General features: G+C 43.5%; 1 protein-coding gene across 1 annotated transcript; it reads right to left on the reverse strand.

Annotated features, from left to right (window-relative positions):
• Window positions 1–2,081: 2,081 nt before the first annotated feature.
• On the reverse strand, window positions 2,082–10,157 carry RERGL (RERG like). The gene is made up of 5 exons (XM_053943035.1): window positions 10,039–10,157; window positions 9,886–9,942; window positions 7,365–7,438; window positions 5,381–5,529; window positions 2,082–4,285 (listed from the first exon to the last, which is right to left on the reverse strand). Exons 1-5 carry the CDS (start codon window positions 10,088–10,090, stop codon window positions 4,003–4,005), a joined length of 615 nt encoding a protein of 204 aa, XP_053799010.1. The 5' UTR covers window positions 10,091–10,157; the 3' UTR covers window positions 2,082–4,002.
• Window positions 10,158–10,524: the final 367 nt, after the last annotated feature.

Consider the following 10,524-nt stretch of genomic DNA (forward strand, 5'->3'; position numbering starts at 1 on the left):
TGAAGAGCACATCAAAACTTAGCTTCCCCTTGTTTTCATTCCCCAGGGGCACATTAAGGATATGAAGAGGGCTGTGTTCCTATGGACAGGAGGTAGAGGTTTCATGGGTTTTAATGCACAGTTTAATATTGCTCTAGATTATTCTAATAGTCTCTCTCTCTTATTACTTTTTTTTTTTTTTTTTTGTAATGAATTTCTTGCCTCAGAGTGGATAGGCAAGGATTGCTTTCCAGCTGAATCAGAACTGGAGTTTGTTCCTCTGTCCATAAGCAATGTATGAAACCTCATTAGCCTCAAGCACCTGTTCCAACAGGCATCCTGATGGAAAATTGGCATGTTCTTGGATGCTAACTGCACTTTAGCTCTGCTTTGAGTGGTTTTCATATTCCTCTTCTTTTTAGTGTAGTCTCTGAAAATACCATTGAGTGATTTGGGTCTGGCTGTTGGTGAAAGGACCACAACTATTCAAGCCAATGGCCCCAGCATCCAAACCTCTCTCTGCCTCAGAGATGGAGAGAGCCAGGATCAGACACCTTCAAGTATCATCTTCAAAGCAGTGTAGTCAGATAGAGAGAAAAGCATCAGCACTGCCCACATGACTCAGTGTTCTCCTCTCCTTCAGAAACCAGCTTCTAGCAATGGGCTAAAAAATCCTATGGTAGTTACTTTTGTCTTCAGAGTACAGCATGTTTGGTTGGTCTACTCAATACTGCACTTAATTATTCCTTTTTTCCAGGAGTGTCATGCTCTAAGTTTTCCTGTGACGTTTTCCCCTCTGCCCTGTTGTGAACATGACTTCAGTGGAACTTTCTAAAAGAGTTTAATGCATACAGACAAGACAGTGGGAAAAGGAGCCGAGGTGGTGTTAGTCTAAATTATTTATTTCAAAACTATAGTGAGAAAGAGCTTCAAAAAGCCCTGAAAGTGCTCTGAGAGACAGCAGTTGGGAGCCAGGGGCTATTACCTTTATATTCCAGCAGAATCTCTTTGCTTCTATGTCAGTTTCAAAGTAAAAACGAGTTGAAGGCAGGGAGAAAGAACATCAATTCTGAGTGCCTTTCTCAGGCAAAATTCTACTGAAACTAGAAAGTTCATATAAGCAAGGACTTCTAGGCATGACAGCAAGAAACCTTTAATTCTTGTGCAGCAATTTCAAAGTCTTTTGGTGAGAAAGGATGGGGTTGTGTGCTGAAGCAACATGTGACAGCACAAATAGCTCAATTTCCACACTCCTCAATGAGCCTGATATGCTCCAGGTGATGTCACTGTCAAGGCTGAGCATCACACATCATTTACATCACTTACTGTTTATATAAGCAGAGTTCTTGCTCATTTCTTGTTTGCAGTGTGGCAGTGCCAGTTAATATATTTCCTTCTCTGTTAGAACTCCAAGACCACTTAGCAAAACATATATATATATATATATATATATATATATATATATATATATATCAGCCTTTAAAATGTTTTTAGAGGCCTTCATTTTTAAGTTATTAAAAAAATACAATTAGAATGGGAGAATGTGTATCTGCTTTAAAATTCTGCCTTCTTGTACATCTGCACTTATCAGCAATAAAAGACAAGTGACATCCCAATGCTGAGAACACCAAATTATGTCTGTGCTGGGTGTTTTAGTAAGCTTAAGTCTTAATCAGCCTGTTTCTAGATGATCCAGCTGTTTCAGGTGGTTTTCAGGTGAGCAGAGCGACTCTCTGTTCCAGCACTTACTCCATACAGACAAAAAGTCTATGGGCTATACCACAGGTTCCATCTGCCTGAAAGCCCACATTCCCAGGAATATGAACAAAACTAGTTGGCCTCTCTGTGGCTGTTTTGACTGATTTTTAAAGGATAAAGCATTTTTTTAAAAGGCTCTCTTCACTGCTTAAAGGCACGTGAGGGCTTCTTCACTGTGCTCAGCAAACACAGCCAGAGGTTCCCTTGAGTGCAAGGGGCCAGTTCCCAGATTTACCTCCTCCAGTCTGAATTTCACATCTGCACAGTGCTTCCCTTTTATAGAAGTCAAAACAAAAGTCTGTGGCTTTATACCAGAGTGAAGGGAAAACAAAACAAAACAAAGCTCATTAATCCATCCATCTTACATCCAGTTTATTTAATACCAGAGCAGTAAATACAAATGAGAGTTCTGGAATCTGGCAATGCTAGAGCAAGGTAAAGCTACAGCTGTCTGTTAGTAGTTCTGGAATCCTGTGTGGGCTGGGAAGCTGAAGGGTGTACATGAGAAATCTGCACATTCAGTGTCATAGATATTGACCTTAAAACACACTTAAAATACAATGCTCCTGATATGGCAGAGCAGCATCTGCAGAAAAACAAAGCAACCCTATGCCTGTCAACTGAGAACTATGTTCCAATATTTGTAGTTTTATAACAAGTGAAATAAACAGTATCTTTTGCTTAAAAAAAAAAAAAAGTGATCTTTGGTCAACACAATAAAATGTGCTTCAGTACTATTTTACAACCTTACTGCTAAGATTATACATATCCTTTTTATGTTGTCTTATGGGTGAACACTCAAAAATTGAAAGTAAAAAAAAAAAAAAAAAAACAAAACTGAAACTTTCTAGTTTCAATGCAGGTAACATTTCAGAGCAGAGGTAGGCTTCAGCTCAGCATCCCAGCTGTCCCCTGGAGTGGGCAGGAGGCAGCAATTCATCTTCAGATCACTTCTCTTTCATAATTTCTGTATGAGCACAGCACTTGCAAACACGCTGGGCTAAGCCCTTATTTAGCTGTCTGGAATAAGAGCTCTGAATGTCAACTGACAACATATTTAAACCCATCTGATGTTTAATATCCACATCTGAAAAGTGCAGCTAACAGTACTCAGTGCTCTCTCTGTGGCATTTCAATACCACAGCGATGAGTAGTTGTAAGGACATTGGTTATTAGGAAAAACACTCTCTGTGAGCACAGGTCTTACCAGCAGGCTGACCTTTAAATCCAGGCAGACATCCTAAAGAACTTGTGCTCTTTACCAGTCCATGTGCCTTCCAAGCTTCTGCTGCCATCTGAGATTGAGCAGTCACAGCCACCTCACAGCTAATGAAACTTCTGCCAAAGCTTACAAAAACTGCTCTGTGGAAGGGACCAACCCAAGCCTTACGCTGGCCCTTGCTGTAAAATTATTTCACTCAACAACAACCTTGCCAAAACAGTGCTCACTGATTGACATTTCACTAACATTTCAGTTCCCACACTGCTCAACCCTCTCTACTTTCTATCATCACTCATGGAATAAAAATAAAAAAGAGATACTGAAACAGGAGACAATAGTGCTTTATGTATCTGCTTCCCTACTTCTGGTGCCTCTGCAAGGCAGCTTTGCAGGTAAATACCTTTTGTAGACTTGGTGTCTAAGCATTTAATTCATATAAATTTCAGCAAGTGTAAGGCACACAAGGACCCAAGTTAAATACAGATACACTACCACATAAAGCTGCAGTATTTTTCTTTTCTTTAGTGCAAATGTTGTCATACATTAAAAAAAAACAAAACAAAACAAAACAAAAACCTAGTCAGAATTCTGAAGTAAGGTTTTGATCAGCAAGGCTGAGTTTACTGGATATTATGTGGGTGGCACTTAGGGACGTGGTTTAGTGGTAGACTTGGTAGTGTTTGGTTAATGGCTGGATTTGATGACTTTAAGGTCTTTTCCAATAGAAGTGAGGCTGTGAAATGACTGTTTATACCTCAGTTGCACCTAGAAGCTCTATCCAAGACCATGTTGGTGTTGAATAAATACAGACTAAACCTCTCCTCTGGAGCAGCTGACAGTTGAAATGGCACTGCCCTGTACAGTAAACCTGCAGAAGAGCTGAAATAGAAGGTCAGGTCTTCTAGGTCTAGACCACACTATCTCCCACCTTTGGTTTCTACTGTCTTACTCCTCCACATATTGACCTTGGGAGGAAATTCAGTGAATCCCAAGAGCTCCACTCCATTGTTTCAGCTTGTTCCAACTTCAAGACTAACCATCTGTTACACAGATTTCCTTCTCTTGCCAAACACATTGTTGATCAACTTGGCCATTGACTTGGAACCGCTTGGTCGTCTCTTCTCCTTCACTTTGAAACTGGCAGTGATGCTCCTCAGCACCTTGGTGAACATTGCCACAACTTCCTGATAATGCTCTGCTGCAGACAGTTCACAGAACTGGCATTTGTTATCTATTGCCAGCTTCTGTCCTTCATCCCAGCCAACCTCCCTCATGTGGCATAGATCCTGTTTATTGCCAACCAAAAATATTGACGACTCGACCATTCTGAAATGAGAAAGGTTCCAGTCAGAGAAAAGACATGTACAATGCTGTGTCGTGTGCTGTGCTAAATTCAGTGTGTATGTATGTTCAGGATAACAGGCATTGCAAAAAAACCAAAATGAACTAACCAACCCCCTCACCTTGCCAGGAAGAATTCGAGTTTTCCATTTGTGAAAGGATTTTTCCAGACAATCTACCAGTAGATTTTAATTTTTGTTTTCTCTACTCAAAGAATTAATGTATTTTTTTAATTCACTGCTTTTTTCATGCTCTATGCTGCTGAGTATGTTGTCAGCACCTGGACTTCATGAAGAAGCAACCTGATCATTATCTCAATTTGCAGGTAACAGAACAGAGTCCGAGAGATACATCAGTGTCAGTAGCATAACTCAAAAGGAAACACAGGAAATCTAATTCCAAACTTTTGCTAAAAGTATTCCTTTCAGAAATTAACCTTAATTAAGCAGTAAAACAGACAGAAAATTGGGGTTTTTACTCTGCTTCTGATGCAGGTAAAGGATTTCACTCTTCTATTTACAAAGTACCTCAGCTGACTGATGCAGGATTACACACCCCCATCCACACTCACACCTGCAGTTTTGGTGATTCTTTTTTATTTAAAGTACTTTCTTTCTTTCCATATGGTCACCCATGTGTACAAATGATGCTGGGGTCACCACCAAAGGCAGTTTAGGAGATATTTGAGTTATTTCTTTCCTTTGTTGTGGGAAATGCTTTTCTTCAGCCCCTCTATTTGTGTATGTCCATTGGTAATTGAGTGGGAGAGGAAAAGCACAGACTGACTATGCCAGGCTTTTTGACCCATGTAAATCACAGCAGAAATGTTTATGGCAATAATTCTGTGAGAAATAAGAACAAAAATCCTGATGTACTTGGGTTTGGCTACAGTAAAATACACTGTAATTTGCCACACATTTTACCCTCAGGTACCCTGTTGGCATTGTGTTACATCACTTCCATGCTGCTGGATTTTAATTGCAGCCAGGATAGCCTGCAAGCTCACAAGAGGGTTTTCAGCTTTTCTCTAGGTTTGCTGAGGGTAAAAAGAAAAAAAAAAATAATAATAATGGCACTTACTTTTTACAGACTCCTATGTGAGACTCTCGGATCCTGTAGAGCAGTGCTTTTGCAAAGGCAAAGGATGCTCTGTCGCTGATGTCGTAAACAATGATAAAGCCATCAGCCCAGTGGAGCTCATCTGTCAGGGAGAGCTTCCCCTGCTGGGGCTGAAAGAGGTTCAAAAGTACACGGAAAAAGAATGTTACTCTTGTCACTCCAGAGCCTTTTGTCTGGCACTGTCAATGCGAGAACATAGTAACTTTCAGTGCAGAAGATATTTAATAGGTTTAGGTGCTGGCGTCCTGCTAGTGCTGCTCCAAGGGCCTCATAAACAACCAACACCAAAAATGGCACTTTGGATCACTGACAAGTTCATTAGGAAACATTTGCACTTGGTTCAAGCAGTCACATTCCACACCCTGTACAGCCTGATGCTCAGTATTCTGCAGGGTTACATGAGAATGAAACACAGGAGCCATCAGCATTTGTGTCCTTTGTGGTTGTAGCTCTGGTTTGCTTGTTCCTAATGTTCTGACTACAGTGAGCATAATGATTTTCTTCGTTTGTTTTCTTTCCTCTTTGAATTGCTCATGTTTCAAACACTAATTACCCATATGTTAAATTTCTGAGGAGCTAGGGGAAAAAATGTTCTTTCAATCTGCAGTTGAGTTTAATAAAACTAGTGACTAAAGTCACTTGAGTGATAATAGGGTTATGCTAATCCTCACTCTCTTCACACCAAGAAACTGCCACACTTCTGATTTCCAGAAAGCAACAGCTTTAAACTGTCCCATTAAGCAAAGGAGTGTCATTTCAAAACTACTTAAAATTAGCTTATCCCTGCACATGACTTGGCAGCAGCTAGCAAGACCATAGGACCTAAAATAGATAAAAAAACTGGAAGCTGATCAGAAAAAAAAAAAGAAAAAGAAAAAAATTGAAAATTTACTTTGCTAAATAGCTAAAGTTAGGCCTTGTTCCTAAGGGAAAAAAAAAAAAAAATTAGTATAGACAGCTCAGAGAGCACGAGCACAAACATGTGCAACCAAAATCTCTCCTCACAATTTAGGCCTGACCTGTTTGACCCTATCCAGCTGCCACCCCCAGCGTTTCAGCCCCTTAACAAAGAGCAGCCCCCATGCCACAGGATTTAATGTGACAGCGGGTGGGAGCTGCAGGCAAGCTCAGGAAAGGGCCCCTAGGGTGGAAGCATGACACAGTGGCTGTTCCAGGAGCCTCGCTGCCCTGGGACAGGCAAAGCTGTTTGTCTCAACACTGGTTAAGTTTTTTAAGTCCCTGGATTTAAGTGTGGCTCAGACTTTCAGTGGTGTGGCTTCCACGTCAGCATTCCTTACCCCAGCTGGTAAGAGGGAAGGCAGCTGCCCAAAAGGGAAACTGAGGAGCCAGTGTGATCAGCCAGACCTAGGTCTGCCCGTGCTGCACAGTACCTAAGTTTCTCCAATCCTGTAAATTATGTAAATTAACACAAAATTTTATTTCAGAGTGGTTTACTGTGGTTAGATTTTAATTGTCAACGTGCACAAGCTGTGTTATGGCTTTCCTTAGAAAAGGAAATTGTTCTGCCTTACTTCCAGGCCTGTCTACTTTGACCATTTGGGCAGCCATTTAACAAACTGTTTGCTTTATAAGCTAAATTTCATTCCTTTAGGGTATTTGAGAAAACTCCGTGTAATCCAATAACCTATCTCTGTATTTACCTATGTAAAACAAAAGTGATAAGTTATTTCTGTTAGTATTATTCCAAAATACAAATGTATTTCCAGAAAATGTCAGCAATGAAGGGTTTCTTTCATGAAATGGGAGAGAACTCAGTAGTTCCAAGCCCCAGCAACTATAAAATTTCAGTCTTTCTCTTTTTGAAAAAAAAAAGAGCAGGCACAAATTCCAACAACCAAAAGTTTGTAACCCCTTGCCCCTTTGTACCATATACACAGGTAATGAAGAACAGCTTTTCTTTACCCTCCTCCTGCTAAATTCTTACCTGTGAACAAGGGTCATAAATTTCCAGGTGTATCTGCCTCCCATCCAGGCACAAGTGTTTAGTGTAGATGCATTCTAACAGACAGATATTATCCAAAGAAAATCAGTGTTACTGACTGGGGATGACAGTGAAAAGAAAAGAAAAGGCAACAGTGAAAGTTGATCATACTGAGGATTGCTTGAATACTGGTTATTTAATTGGTTTCTCAAGACATTTGGAATCTTTTTGTCACTGATCTGTTTTTTTTGCAGGTAAGGAATGTTGTTAGGGAAGGATTTTTTTGTTTGTTTGTTTTGTGGTTTTGGTTTTGTTGACTGGTTGTCTGCCTTTCACTGGCAACAAACCTATTGAATTTTGCACCAATCAACCCCTTAGGCAGACCAACACCATTTCACTGTGGTGTTCCCATCCAAGTCTTGGTGAGTGAATACTTTCAGACCCTGCTTTTCCTCTCTCAGAACAGAGGGGAATTCACCATCCTCACAATCAGCTAAATGCTGATCATCATTCAGCTTGATACCAGGGCTCAGGAGTACAAAATGTGCAGCTCTGATTCTGCACAAAAGTCATTATTTAGCAATAATATTTATTTACCATGGCTGCTGGTGCTTTAAGAGTTCTCATACCAGGCAGCATTAGACCAAGAGTATTTACAGGACCATGTCCTTAGGATCTAGTCCAAAAATATTTCTGCAGTGTCTCAGATTTAGGACTCTCTACCAGCTCTGGGAACTCTGCTGCAGACACACCATCACTACTATTTAAAGCAGCAGGATGTTCTGAGTAAGTGTAACCAGTTTGTGGTTGCCAACAGGCTTTCTACACTATAATTTGTCATTTTCTGAACTACAGGGACAAGAATTGGTGTTGACACTACAAAAAGCATACTTAAAACTGTGTAATGAGGGATAGCTCTGTGATCTCTGGAACTCAGCATCTTCAGCATTCTTCATGCTCATCTTAAGAATTCATCTGATAAACTATCAGTCCCAAGCATCTCAGGGGATAAAATCTACAGCCCCTTGCTTGTTTCTTTAATTAAAGAAACTTTTACTTATTATTTTGACTCCACTAATAGTGGCATGATCTTTATTTTGCCACCCCTATTGCCACTTTCCTCATCTCTAGAAACAGTGCTAAACTTATCTTCCAACAAACATTTGTTAACAAATGAAAATGTTCTGGGGGTTTGACATGCCTTTTACAGGACTTGCAGTACTGGAGGCTGAGAACAGAACCTGGTTTTGGTTGCAGGTGGCTTGGAACACACAAAGAGCACAGAGAGCACATAATTTACATGTGGTAGCTTAGACTTAGAGCAGCCAGCTGGGACACAGACTGCTCAGTCTGTGTTTGTATAATAACAAGTAATGTACAATTGTAACTCTTCCTTCAGAATAAGTTCTTTTGGATATATTCAGCGCAATTCAGCTTAGTACTTTCTTTTTTTTCTCTGTTATTTACAGATCACTAGAAGCTACTCTGATTCCTGTGGAGGGGGGAAGTGTGGAGAGAATCCTTTAGCAGGGAGAGTGGGGTAGAGGGCAATCTCTGTGCCTCGTTAAGTTTTGGGACTTTTTCCACATCAGCTGGCGTGGCAGCACACTTTTAAAGTTATTTGTGTATAAGCTGAATGGTATTTCCACTCGGGATGTAAAAGCCCAAGTCCTGCTTTGCCATTTTCCAGGACTTAGAAGTGTTTGAACGATCGGCAGGTTCTCTGTGGCACCCAAGTGGCATTTAATTCTGTGTACAGCCAGGCTTTCCTCCAAGCCACCAAAGCAGCCCCTCCCTGCCTCCCTGGGGGCCTGGCGTTGTGCTTTGATTGACCACCCGTGCCAATAAACAATCTGCCTCCCGTCTCCCATGGAGCCGAGGAGGGGATATTCGGTAGAACAGGTGATGTTTTGGGGTTTTTTAGTCCATTCCTTTACTCTCTCTGATCGAGCTGACCATACCCCACCCTCGTCCCCACTGGCAGCCCCGTCCTCTTCCCGTCCACAGGCGCTCTGAGAGCAGCGATCCCGCCCCGACACCCGGCTCGCCCTTTCCCCCTTCCCCAGGGCTCAGAGCCCACCAGGAAACTCCCATCTCCCCGCGAAGCTCTGCGACACCGCGGCTTTACCCAAATTCCCCATCAAATCAGCGCTTGAGGCGCCGCGTCCTGCTCTCCCCAGGGGGAAAAAACCTCCGTCCCCCCCATCCCTGTATCCCTGCATCCCTCCCTGCATCCATCCATCCATCCCTGCATCCATCCATCCATCCCTGCATCCCTCCCTGCATCCATCCATCCCTGCATCCATCCCTGCATCTATTCCTGCATCCCTGCATCCATCACTGCATCCCTGCATCCCTCCCTGTATCCCTCCCTGCATCCATCCCTGCATCCATCACTGCATCCCCGCATCCCTCCCCGCATCCCTCCCTGCATCCATCACTGCATCCCCGCATCCCTCCCCGCATCCCTCCCTGCATCCATCCCCGCATCCCTCCCCGCATCCCTGCCCGCGGAGCCGCTCACCGGCGCCGGACGCGTACTCGCCGATGAAGCGCCGTGTCAGGAACCGCACCGCCAGCGCTGCGGGAGGGAAGCAGAGCCAGCGTTAGCGGGGCTGCGCCTCCCCCTCCGAAGCCGAAGCCGAAGCCATTCCCTGCCTCTCTTCCCTGCCCTTACCCGACTTGCCGGCCCCGCTGCCGCCCAGCACGGCCACCTTCACCTCGCTCATGCCGCCGCCGCGCCGCCCCCGCCGCCGGGCAGCCTTTAAAGCGCCTCGGGCGACGCCGCCCCGCGTCCCGCATCCCTCATCCCGCATCCTCATCCCTCATCCCGCCTCCTCCCGGCCGCCTGCTGGCGCCGAGGGAGGTGCAGCTCCCCGCGGCGGGGCCCGGCCTCTGCAGCTGCCGAGAGGCGCCTTCCTCCTCCTCATCCTCCTCCCCCCGAGCGCCCCCCGGCCGCGCCAAGCATCGGCGGGTCGCCTGCCCCTCGCCCCTTCCTCCCCTCCGTGCGCTCAGGAGATTGGGGGGAAAGGAAAAGAAAAAAAAAAAAAAAAAAAAAAACAGCAGAAGAAGGGAGAAAAAAAAAAAAGCCCACAAAAAAAAAAAACAAACAAAACAAAACAAAACAAAAACCCCAAAAAAACCCAAAATACCCCCAAAAACC

Source organism: Vidua chalybeata, chromosome 5, assembly GCF_026979565.1.
Source record: "Vidua chalybeata isolate OUT-0048 chromosome 5, bVidCha1 merged haplotype, whole genome shotgun sequence".
NCBI classification, from domain to species: domain Eukaryota; kingdom Metazoa; phylum Chordata; class Aves; order Passeriformes; family Viduidae; genus Vidua; species Vidua chalybeata.